General features: G+C 34.6%; 1 protein-coding gene across 1 annotated transcript; it reads right to left on the bottom strand.

Moving 5' to 3' along the window:
- Window positions 1–4,005: 4,005 nt before the first annotated feature.
- LOC112029011 (putative invertase inhibitor) lies at window positions 4,006–4,682 on the bottom strand. The gene has a single exon (XM_024061695.2). The coding sequence runs from the start codon at window positions 4,628–4,630 to the stop codon at window positions 4,052–4,054; it is 579 nt and encodes a 192-aa protein (XP_023917463.1). The 5' UTR covers window positions 4,631–4,682; the 3' UTR covers window positions 4,006–4,051.
- Window positions 4,683–13,459: the final 8,777 nt, after the last annotated feature.

The following is a 13,459-nucleotide window of genomic DNA, read 5'->3' as shown; positions in this document are numbered from 1 at the left end:
ATGCATGAAATGGTGGAGATCCACCTCTTTTTCCACCAAAGAACAAAGAAACTTTTCTAGATATCGTTTAACAATTTTGAGGAATCAAAATTATAGTGGGATTTCCGAAAATCTAGGCTTCATTTTTAAAAGCTTTCTTTACCTAAAGGATTGCCCCACCTTAGTTATCGGTCTTTTAAGTGCTAAGAAAAGAAGAAAGAAAGTTGTCAATTATTTAGGTCAATCATGCACGAAGAAGCTTTTTGAATGGGAGTGCAGGGAAAGACCACACCTAAACGAGTAAAGTGATATATAGATTAGACAATGAATGAATTGCTCCAAGATGACAATTGGACCATAATGGTACACAATCTTAAATCATGAATTAATCTCTTTGATGATAACATTGCAGCCTCAATTTGTAGGCAATGTGAAATGTACAAAGATTTCTACAAAAACTAATTACTAAGAGAATATACACCACGTCACAAGTAACATATACAATCCCACCCCCCACCCCCCACACACAAACACAATTGGCAAGTGAAAAGCCATTAGCGACGTATCAGGTATAACAATTTGTTAAAGAATGATAGATGTAATTCACAAAAAAGAAGAGAAAACAAAAAATAAAAAAGATTGATGTGGGATTATCACGTAGGCTGTGAGGACCCAAATTTTAAAAGACACCAGAATTTTGTGAAATTGGTGTGTATATATAATCCGATACCACAAGGAAAAGAGATTTGAATCCTTGACAATTATATTACAAGAACTAAGAGGTATCAGTTGTGGTACAAAACTCTTGATACTACTAAACAGCCACTATTAATCAATTTCAATTAGTCAAAAATATAAAATATTTTGGAAGCGATTTGCCGAAACGCTCTTTTATCTAAATTCTAAACTAGTACATTTTAATAGGGATGAATACTCTGCTTTGGGTGACCAATGTGATATTTGTCAATTGTACCGACTACTAAATTCATAACTTTGAAATTATGTATGTGTGATGCATGCGGTTTAATAAAAATAAATATAAAGTTTTTTTTTTGATAAGTAAAAGCAATATATCATACATTAAAAAATAAATGTAATTGAAACATAAAATAAATAGTAATAATAATAGAATAAAAGTGATTTTGACTTATGTGTCAAAGCATACTGTATAAAATAGAGTTTTCATAGAAAAAAAAATTCAAATTAAATTTTGAAATGATTTTAAATAAATAATGAAACATATTTTAACTTTAGCATAATTTAAAATAAATTTACAGAATTTTGAAGTTTTATTTTAAACTTCCTTAAAACTTGGTAATAGAGCTTTACTTGGAGCAAATTATGTTAATGCTTTTAATGTAAGTATGACAAAGGAATAGTATTTAGCAACAAAAAATAATAATAATAATAATAATAGAATAAGAAAAAAAAAAAGATCGAGTTAATGTGAATGAGGGGGGTGTCAAACTTGCGACATATTAGAGGAAGACTTTATTATTAAACACCTAACCACTATGATACTTAAAGTGATTGAGTTAAATTATGCTTACTAAATATATATTTTGCTAGTAACCTAATAATTTTGATTATTCTTTTTGTTAAAAAAAAAAACAGTTTGGAAATTTTTTTATTAATAAAAGATAGAAAAAGAAAAAAAATTAAAACTTCAATAAAAAAATATTAAATAGACTTAGATTAGTCCAAAAACTTTTTGAATTCTTTTATGATTGCTCCATAACAGTTGTATATAATTCATTAATTTGATAGTTAGTCAATGGTTTTTTTTTTAATTATAGTTAATAGTTAATTTTGATAATTTGTGTTTTATGATATAATACAATTATAAATTTTTATAAATTTTATAAGTTCATTGAATGCCTGTTAAGCCTAACCTAGTAGCACAGCCTAATAAAGATATAATGCGCGTTTTCCATGAGTTAGGGTTTTTCCTTCCAATCTAGCCCAACACACAAAAAATTAGGGGGGGAGGGGGGGGCACCAAGCTAAATATGCCAATAATTTTTAAATACGCATGTAATTTATGTTTAAAAGACGTTTTTAACTTACGTAAGCTTTGTTCAAGAAGGTAGCCGCATAGTTGAAAGGGCAGAAGTTCTAGAAGAGCAAGGAATCACAGTTTTGGTGGAGCAACAATAGTTCCCAAGTAGTAGCGATTTTGGCTAGAATAGTAGTGTATCTTTGTATTAGAACTTCATTTCCTCCTTTTTGTGTGTGTATGTGTGTTTATTTAAAAAGAAAAAGAAAAAAGTAGTACTATAATTATCATAACATGTTATTGAAGAACGATATCTCTAATCCAGAGAGTTTGAGCCTTTGGCTGATATGTCACAGCACTAGGTTCTTGGAATGCAAAGTTGGCTTAAGTCACCGTAGACCCATGCAAGGGGTTATGGACATGTCAAGAAATTTATATTTTATAGAACTATAATAAACACACACACACACACATATATATATATATATAGAGAGAGAGAGAGAGAGAGAATTTTCTTGTACACATGTCACACTGTTGTTCTTTTGTTCCTTTCTTTTGTCCTATAGTATACCCGACTTTAAAACTCTATTTAAGGAGGAGGATGGAAAAATTTTGGAGGATAGAAAGTGAGAAAAATAGAAGAAAAAAAAAAGTTTTCCACCATCTGTGTTTAGTGTAGATAATGGGAAATGTATATATATTTTCTTTATTTGGTTGGGGACAAAAATGAAATAATGGAAAGATAGTTTTTTTGGATTTATTTTATTGTCCATAATACATTTAAAAAAAAATGGTCAAATGGTTTTCAAATGGCAAAATAGTAAATGCATTTCTTGTCCACATTTTCATTATACTTTTATCTCCAATTTGGGGGGATTGAAGTTTGTGAGTCTAGTTAGGAAATCACTCACCCATTTTCTTTCTTCTTTTTTTCTCCTCAACCAAAAGAATGGAAACTCATATTTTCCCTCCCAATTTCTTTACCCTTTTCCTTTTTCTCTCTTTTCACCCCAACCAAACACAATGTAAAACTTGGTTTGGCTTATTCGGTTGGTTCCTGACAGACTCAATGGTAATCTTTCCATTTTTTTTTTTTTTTCACTTTTGGGTTGGGCTCAATTTCCTTTGCGCTTGAAACGGCATGAGTAGCTTATTTCTTGGGTAGGCCATTTAATTCTTTGAGTGGCCCATTTTTGAATGAGCTCTCGGTTTAATAACGTGAAACTATTAGTTTTTTTTTTTTCTTTCGGACCCTTCGGCTCCAATTGAGTGCGGCAAGAACATTTGGGCTTTTATGCCCATCCATATCGTGACAAGTTTTGGGTTGTCGAGTCCAACTCTTGTGGTGATCTGGAAACAATGTTGTGGAAAATGGATAAATTTTTCTTGGATAAGGGCCGAACCTGTGTAGGCTTTAAAGTTCTTTTTGGGCCTATAACATATTAGGCCTATGATTCTGCACTTTTATTATGGGATAAAACTTGGATAAAGTAAATTACTTGCACACTTGAAACTAGATTAAATTTATCAATTAAATTCAACATTTGGTTTTCTCAAAAAAAAAAAAAAAATCAACATTTGGTTACATTGACAATAAAATCTAAACACTGTTGTCTTTTCTAATGATAATTTAAATTTAATCCACCCAGGTGTTTGTATTTAATTAGAAAATCTAATATACTACACTCAAGGTATTGTATTTTTTTTTTTATATATAAACTAAGGTATTATTGTATCTAAGTAAAGAAAAAATAATTTATTTAAATGTATAACAAAACTACATATTATATTTGAAGAAAATGTTAACTATGTAATCTTAATATTAAATCATGTCTTTGAGTAGGGTTTAATAATGTCATAATTTCAATTGCTCGCGTGTGTGTAAAGGTGTGTGCATTAAACAAGTTTTTGTCATTATCTTTTACATTTTTGTCTGAGAAAGTACTATTGCTATGTGTAGAGCAAACGCCATGAATGATCACATGGGTTAGGGACGTTATGAAAGAATGGTTAATGTTAATTAACAACTGGATTAAATGTTCTAATTAAGTGGAAAAATTAATATAAATTCCCGAACTAAGAAGGAATAGCATGAGTTAGCAAGTGGATGATGCATAATGCAGTGTTACATAGTTGAATGAGATCGTGATTCTTCTTTGTCAATGGGGACACTTCACCTTTCTTCTCTGCAAATCCTTCCTCACATGTTGTCGCTGCTTCCACAACCAAGCTCAACCACAACTTAGCATTGATATAATGCTCAGACAAAAAGGCTCCAACGGAGTCCACAATAGTCAAGACCGCACCCAAATATAGTTCCATGCAATCCTCTAAGCAGGCGAAGGCAAAAGAATCAAAAGACGTTGTGTTAGTCAACAACTCTTTTATGCTTGATACCGTGTTGGATGCATTTTGTAGAGCTAACTCCATTGCAACTAATGCTAGTCCTTGAAGATTCGTGGCATGGCTGACCGGAACAGTTTGGAGTGAGTTTAAGCAAAAGTTGTAGTTAAAAGATGCAGATTCATCTGCACATGTTTTGCAGGTTTGGTTGATTATATCAACACATACTGCACTAATGCTGGAGCTTTTTCCATGAGGGATGACAAGAAAATAGAAGAGGCAGAAAGAGAGGAAGAAAGAAAGATGCCTCATTTTTCACGTAATTGTTTGTTAATTATCTAGTGGAGTGGCATGAAAAGCTATATGATGCATAATACCTTGTGAGTTGGGAGGTATTTATGAATTATAGGAAGCTTCCTAGATAGCTATAACTTTTTTTTTAACCATAATTTGATAATTAGGGAAGAAATAATTTAACTTTTAATATCTCTATTAGAAATATCAAGATTTTTTTTTTTTTTTTTTACAAGATAGAAATTTTACTCTAGCCTAATCTAAGTATATATGTGTGTGAAGCTCCCTCTCGAAGACTTGAACCCCGACCCTTACCCCCCACACCCCACAAGCACTTATACATGTAAAGTGACCATCGCATCAAAGGTGTGAGGTGGTAACAAATGTGTTAAACTACAAGACATTTAGCTATTACTTATAGGTTCTTTAAATACCAAAAAAACCTTTTCTTTTAAAATGTAATAATAAAAACAAGGTTTAGTGCGCGTTTGGCATTAGCTTAAAAAGCAATTTTTTGTACTATTCAGCTTATTTTTGGTACTATTCATTAGTCATATTACACTTTTTGATACTATTCGCGAATCTCATTGTATTATTTTAACCACTTTTTAATTTTATCTATAGTACTTTCAGCAAAAAAATTTCAGTTTTAACTAATTAAGTTGTTCTCAGACTCTAAGTGCTACTTTGCAGATATTGTTAAGACTCACCACAAATATAAAAAAATAATAATAAAAAGATAAATAGAAGAGGAGAACCATTGCCCGGATAGCCATAATTAAAGGAAAATGCCACTATTTCTTCCTTTTATGGATATTTTGTTGATAGAAAATTATAATTTCCGAATCAAATCCTTCGCTCGGGAACAGGAAGGTGTACTGCGCGATGGTTAGGTAGAAATGGCCTCATGCGCTGTACACGAAAATAGATATATTTTTCCCCTACTTTACAAGAATTCATGCACTACAATTCTGGTCATATTAGGATATTACAAATAACAAATACAGGGGTTTTGACGTTTTGTACTGGATATGTACGTATAAATAGCTAGGTCTTGTAAATGGAAATGAAGCTTCCTAGAAAGTCACCTTCGAGGTGTCAAAAAAACAACAACAAAAATAAAAATATTATTAATAATAATTAGTTAAGAGTTGAAGCCGTTCTCCTCATAAGTCATAATTTTGCGTAGTATATTGGACTTTTCCATTAACAATGTTCAATTATTTATATATATTATATATGCTGATGCAAATAGTGGAAAACATAGAAAATCCTTTGGTTATGGCAGTGGCATGGACTTTGCTAGAATGCTTTATCCTGTTTTGCCAAAAAAAAAACTTGAAAGTGAAAATTTAATATTTAGATTTTGATGTATTATATCTTGAGATAAAAATGAAGAGAAAAATTGAAAGCCATGGCAGTGCTTCCAGCTCTGGTTCAGGTGTTCAAGACCAGAAGATTCAAATCATGAAGAAGAAGTTCCAACGGCTACTTATAATTCCAAACAATGTCATGTATAAGACTGGGAAAACATAAAAGCAAAGTTGAAACAAAACGCCACTGTTTCTCATTAAAGTAAACGGTGTTGTTTTGAGTGTGTTGTAGCCGTTTCTCATTAAAGAAAATGGTACCGTTTTGTGTGTGTTGTAATTTTATTAACTGTGAGTCTGTTGTCCTGGTAGTGCACGTGTGTGAGTTTGTTAGAGCATGTGTGAGGCAGTTATCACTCTCTCCCTCGTGATCTCTCTTACTATGTATGTATATATAGATTGGTACATCCATTGTATCTATATTGAGACAGTTTTCAGTGTATAATACTTGAAGCATTTTTTTTCACTCTCTCTCTCTCTCTCTCTCTCTCTCTCTCACAAAGCTTCTGCTATAGAATTTGTGGTTTTGAGAGAATTTTTCATGGTATCAGAGCTCTGATCCATTTCAATGGCTTCTACTCACTCTGGTTCGTCTTCTTCATCATATGCTTCAACTTCTCTACCTGCTATGGCTACTGCGAGTTTACCAGTGAATTCTTCACTGCTATTGTTGTCAAATATGTCATCCATGATGACTGTGAAGCTCGATTATGGAAATTACATAGTTTGGAAACATTAAATCGAGGTAATTCTTGATACCTATTCAATGATTGATGTTCTTGATGATTCAATCACTGCTCCAGATAGATTTCTTAAGGATTCATCTAATAATTTCACTGCTGAAATTAATCCAGCTTTCATAGCCTGGAAGAATCGTGAACAAGCTATGTTCACCTTCTTGAATTCAACACTTTCCCCTACAATTCTTGCTCTTACAGTTGGGCAGAAATCTGCTAGAGGAGTTTGGAGAGTGTTAGAGGAGATTTGCATCTGTCTCAAGATCTCATATTATGAGTTTGCGTAATGAATTGAATGCAATTAAGAAGGGTGTTGATTCAATTGATGGCTATTTTCAAAAAATTAAGCAAGCTAGAGATAGATTGGCTACTGTTTCTGTGTTTTTAGATGATAAGGAGCTTCTCCATATCATTCTTGATGGTCTTCCCTCTGAATATGATTCTTTTAGTTCAGCAATTAGGACTAGAAGTGATGTATTATTAGTGGAGGAGTTGAATGCTCTGCTCAATGCTAAAGAGAGAGTTATCAAAAAGAGGTCTAATATTGTTGATTCAGCCTATATGGCTATGGCTACAAACTTTCATTCTCAAGGTTTTCAACGAGGAAGAGGAGGTAGAAATCATAATCAGAGAGGAAGAGGTCGTGGTAATAATCATAATTCTGGAGGTTCTCACTATGGTGGTAGTGGTTATTCCAGTCCTAATCAGTTTCAGAATTTTAATCCAAGCGATTTTAGTTCAAGCAATTCAGGGATTTCTCCACATTTTCAAACCTTCAATCAAGCTAAGCAATCATCTAATCAGAATCCAGGTCAATCAAGAAGGCCTACCTGTCAAATCTATGGCAAGAGTGGTCACTCAACTCTTGATTGTTATCATCGTACGGATTCCACATATTAAGGGAGGCATCCAGTTGCCAAGCTTGCCTCTATGGTGGCTAATGCTACTCAAGTTCAAGCTTCTAATGCTTGGCTCACTGACACAAGTTGCTCAGACCATGTGACTCATAACCTATCATAAGTCTCTCTTCCGTAGCAACCAGTTCAAGGATCTGAGACTATCACAGTTGGCAATGGTCAAGAACTACCAGTTACTCACATTGGCAATGGTGAGCTTCGAACCCTAACTCATAACTTTAGACTTGATAACATATTAAGAGTGCCTGACCTTGCTTCAAATCTTTTATCTGTTCATAAACTTTGTCTCCAAAATAATGCTTTTTGTTATTTTGATGCACATAAGTTCTTAATTCAGGATTTACCCACGAGGAAGATCCTCTATGCAGGGTTAAGTAAAGATGAAGTTTATCCTATTCCATCTAACTCTAATCTATCTTCAACCTCTTGCTTCAATCCTGTCCAGACTCCTGTCTTTGTCACTGTCAAACCAAATAACATTCTACTATAGCGTCACAGACTTGGGCATCCAAGTTCTAAAATCTTACTTTTTGCTTTAAAGCCTGTATTTTCTTCTCTTTCTTTGTCTCAAATTGATGAAGTTTGTTCATCTTGTGAATACTATATAAGTGCTAAAATGCACAAATTTCATTTGAATAAAACTCCTCTTATTTCTACTTCACTTCTTGAACTTGTGCAGTGATGTTTGGAGTCCTTCTCCACTTACTTCTTTACTTGGTTTTAATTACTATGTGATTTTTGTTGATGATTACTCTCGTTTCACTTGGTTATTTCTCCTCAAACATAAAAATGAAGTTCTTTCTGTTTTCAAGCACTTCAAATCCATGGTTGAAACACAGTTCAATTCTAAACTTAAGGTTCTAAGGACTGATAATGGATCCGAATACATTAATATTGAGTTTAAGTCTTTTTTTTCTACTTCTAGCATTCTCCACCAATCTTCATGTCCTCATACTCCTGAACAGAATGGTGTTTCAAAGAGAAAACACAGGCATATAATTGAAACTGGTCTTGCTCTTCCGTACCAATCTCATCTTCCTCTCAATTATTGGTCCTTTGCTTTTTCTAGTACCACTTACCTTATCAATAGAATGCCCTCTTCAATCTTAGGTTTTCACTCACCTTGGTAGAAAGTTTATTCCAAACCCCCTTCTCATGCTCTTAAAGCTTTTGGCTGTGCATGCTATCCATATCTTAGGCCTTTTAACCAAAACAAACTTCAGCCTAGATTTAAACCTTGTGTGTTTCTTGGCTATCCTCCCCTTTCTAAAGGATATATATGCCTTGATCCTACTTCCAACAGAATTTACATTTCCTATCATGTTTTATTCAATGAGTCTCTTTTTCCCTTTGCTCATGATTCTAGCTTTACTGATCCTCATATTCCCTTCTCCTCATCTATCTCTACTTGGTTTTCTCAGCCTAAGTCTTCCTTTGATGAGTCTGTTCGTACTTCATCTACAGAGTCTGTCATTGCTACCTCACATCTTCTCTTCTTCCTTCTTTTCTTTCTCCATCACTTCCCATTCCTGTTGTTCCTCCTCCTTTGGATGTTCCTTCATCAGTTTCTAGTCCCTCTTCTACTTCCTTACCTGTTTCTGCTCCTGTCAATCCTCCATCTTCCTCACAGACTGCTCTTATTGTATCTGATTCTACTGCCATTGTTCCTACTTCTATTAATTCTCATCCTACTCTCACAAGGTCAAAGCATGGTATCTATAAGCCTAAGGTTATGCAGGTTCATTCTGATTACATTGTGACAATGGATAGCAATGGGGCAAAGTGGGGCCGAAGGATGGGGTCTTTGTCCTCACCCCGCGTGGTTTTGTCTTACCCCATTCCCATCCCGCCCCGCATGAGGGAAAAACTTTCTCACCCCATCCCCGCCCTTTGGGGCCCTGCGAAGCCCCGCTCTACCCCGTAAAACTCTCCTTTTTGTTAATTTGTCCTACAACTAATACAATTTCTTTAATGAAACCTATTTCATTAATAAAAATATACTTGAAATTACAAATAATTTAATCCCATAAAATCAAGACAATATGCTAATATCCTATAAATTTAACAAGATAATCATATTAAAAAAAAAAAAAAAACTCATAGTATAACGCATAACAAAATAAAGGTAACAAACCACATTGGGTAAAATAAAATAAGTTAATATTGACATATTTGTTTAAATAGTAAGGTTTTAGGGTATGAAAAATTTTCAATTATAACCCTTAGCAACGCGAGGTAGGGCAGGGACAGGGAGGGGCGGGGTGAGGCAGGTCTAAAAAGTTTAAACCCATCCCCACCCCCGCCCCGTGGTGCAGGGCTAAAATCTTGCCCCATCCCCACCCCACCACCTTTGTGGGGTGGGCAAAACCTGCGCAGGGTGAAACAGAAAGGGGCAGGTTAAGCGAAGTGGGGAAAAATTACCATCCCTAACTGTGACAGAACCACCTTCTTTCGCTATTGCCTTTAAACATCCTCAATGGGTGGCTGCTATGGATGTTGAATTCCAGTTATTATAGAAGCAACATACCTGGTCTCTAGTTCCTCTTCCTCCTCATAAAAATGTTGTCACTTGCAAATGGGTTTATAAGTTGAAGAGGCATAGTGATGGCTCTATAGCAAGATATAAAGCCAGGTTAGTTGCAAGGGGTTATCTTCAGCAATATGGCATGGATTATGATGAGACTTTTAGTCACGTGGTTAAGCTTGCTACTGTTAGGATTCTTCTTGCTTTAGCTGTGAAGTTTTGTTGGGAATTAAGGCAGTTAAATGTCAGTAATGCATTTTTGCATGGTGTTCTTAAAGAGGAATTTTATATGGCTCAACCTCAAGGCTATATTGATCCTGCCTTCCCTAAGCATGTCTGTCTTTTTCACAAGGCTCTTTATGGTCTCAAACAAGCACCTCGGGCTTGGTTTGAGAGGTTCACTTCTCAATTGCTTCACATTGGTTTTTGTGCTTCTGCTGCAGATGCCAACCTCTTCATTTTGAGGCATGGTTCTTATATTCTCTTTCTGTTGCTATATGTGGATGATATAATCATCACAAGCAACAAGTCTAGTTTTGTCTCTTCTATTATCAAGCTGTTGGGGGTGGATTTTGATCTCAAGGATCTTCGGTTGCTTCATTACTTTCTTGGACTGCAAATTGATTACACTTCTTTTGGGTTATATGTTCATCAAACTAAGTATGCATCTGATCTTTTTAAGAAGTTTGGTATGACTGACTGTAAACCATGTAAAAGCCCTTCCTTTCCTAACTATCATCTTCTTCCTAATGATAGTCCTTTGCTATCTGATCTTACATCCTATAGGAGTTTGGTTGGTGCCTTATAGTATCTGACATTTACAAGGCCAAATCTCTCATTTGCAGTTCAACAAGCTTGTCAATATATGAGTACCCCTACTCAGAATCATCTTCAGGCAGCCAAACGTAGTCTTAGACATCTTCAAGGCACATTGCATTTTGGTATTGCCTTCACTCCTAGTCCTATTTCTTTATTTGCTTATAGTGATTCTGATTGGGCTGGGGATCCTGTGGATATGCATTCCCTTACTAGTATGGTGCTCTTTTTTGGCAATTGCCCTATCTCCTAATCTGCCAAGAAGCAAGGCACTGTTTCTCGTTCATCCACTAAGGCTGAGTATCATGCTTTGGCTTCAACTACTGCTGAGTTGTATTGGATTAGGATGTTTCTTCGTGATCTTGGTCTTTTCTTTCCTCATCCTCCTCTTCTCTGGTGTGATAATGTTAGTGCTCTAGCTATTGCCACCAACCCTATGTTTTATGCTCGCATCAAACACATTGAGGTTGACTATCATTTCGTTCGTGAGAAAGTGCTTAGGCGTGATTTGTTGATTAAGTTCATTTCTACTCGTGACCAATTAGCTGATCTGTTTACTAAAGGTCTTCCTTCTCCTCGATTAATTGGCTTACCTCCAAACTCATATGGAAATCCCCCATTCGTTTAAGGGGGGATGAAAGCCATGGCAACACTTCCAGCTTTGGTTCAGGTGTTTCAGGACCAGAAGATTCAAATCATGAAGAAGAAGTTCTACTTATAATTCCAAAACGCTGTCGTGTATAAGACTAGGAAAACATAAAGCAAAGTTGAAACAAAGCACCACTATTTCTCATTAAAGTAAACAATGTCATTTTGAGTGTGTTGTAACCGTTTCTCATTAAAGAAAATGGCACCATTTTGCGTGTGTTGTAATTTTATTAACTGTGAGTCTGGTATTCCTGGTAATGCACGTGTGTGAGTTTGTTAGAGCATGTGTGTGGCAGTTATCACTCTCTCCCTCGTGCTCTCTTTTACTCTGTATGTATATATAGATTGGTACATTCATTGTATCTGTATTGAGACAGTTTTCAATATATAATACTTGAAGCTTTTTTTTCAGTCTCTCTCTCTCTCTCTCTCTCTCTCTCTCTCAAAGCTTCTGCTATAGAATTTGTGGTTTTGAGAAAATTTTTCAAAATTGAGTTTCAGTTAGTTCGACTGATAAAGTTTTTTTTTTTTTATTATTATAGTTGAATTAAATATTTAAAATTTGAACTCTATTTAAATTATAAATTGACGGTAGTGATATGCGGCATGTGCCTCTGTACAAGACCTCACGGTTCAACTAATTCCAGTCTATAAGTGACAACTGACAAGGCTTAATAGCCCAAAAAACTTGTGCCATAAATAATACCTATATTTTGTTGGTATAGGACCATATATAACTGTAGTATAGATGGATTCATCTAGACTTTCGCGTTTGTAACTGGAGGAAGCTACCTAGAAGTTTACCATTGGAAGTATTCATTGATTAAAGCAGCACTGCAGAGGAAATCATTGATGGATCACAATAAGGCAGGTAGCAATTATCATAGTTGGATCTATCTACAAAGTTCCGCTGTATTGTAATTTTCCCACTATGCTCATGGTCGGCAACGGGTAGGACCAGTCAAGCCCATTTATACTCAGCCCATGGTCATAACCTATTCATAAGTCAACCAGTTGAGTCAACGAAGATAATGTACATTTTGCCTTTAACAAGTTGGGCTTAATAAGCTATTTATGAGAGCTTGCTTCTTTTTCTTTTTCTTTTTTTTTTGGTAATAGGGAATATATAACAGAAGCAGAACCATTGTTATGAATACCGTTTCGGTGCCTGTTTCGGTTTGTCTATTGGAACGGAATATTTTGGTACCGACCTATTTCGGCGTACTGTTTTAGACCGTTTCGGAATTACCAATTATATATATATATATATATATTAGTAATTAATCAAAAAATGTTATTACTCATTGTTATTCTTAAGCCAAATTTTGTAAATGTAATATCATATTTAATGAATGTAATATAGTGTTTTAAAATAAATATTACTATAATAATAAAGTGATTAAATTGGTTATTTTAAAATTTAAATTTGGGTATTTTTGTAAATAAGCATGAAAGGAAACTCCTAGGAAGCCACTTTTCACCTTTTCACCTAATCCCATTCCATCACCCACGTGCATTTCTTACACCTTCTCCTCCACTCTTTCTTCTTCATTTCTTATTTCCATCTGACTTACACTTACAGAAGTAGTTCTTGGAAAGTTTGAGAGACCCAGACCAAAAGTTTAAGTTCTGGACTAAAGAAGAAAGTTTCCAACGCAGCAAAAATTTGAGCTTCCTCCACAACTGCTCTAAATTTCTATTCTCTTCTTCTTCCTTTGTTTTTTTTTTTTTTTTTTTTTTTTTCCAAATCATTTGGTAGCTTTGTAGTGGATTTGATTTGAAGTTTTGAACTTCTTTAGGCGATCAGTGCTAGGTGGAAAGATGTCGTGTTGATG

Source organism: Quercus suber, unplaced genomic scaffold, assembly GCF_002906115.3.
Source record: "Quercus suber isolate HL8 unplaced genomic scaffold, Cork oak 2.0 scaffold_147, whole genome shotgun sequence".
NCBI lineage: Eukaryota > Viridiplantae > Streptophyta > Magnoliopsida > Fagales > Fagaceae > Quercus > Quercus suber.
This window is presented reverse-complemented; position numbering and strand designations above follow the sequence as displayed.

Coding starts and splice junctions, on each gene's coding strand:
- LOC112029011 (XM_024061695.2), bottom strand. CDS start 4,630: ATGAGGCATCTTTCTTTCTTCCTCTCTTTCTGCCTCTTCTATTTTCTT.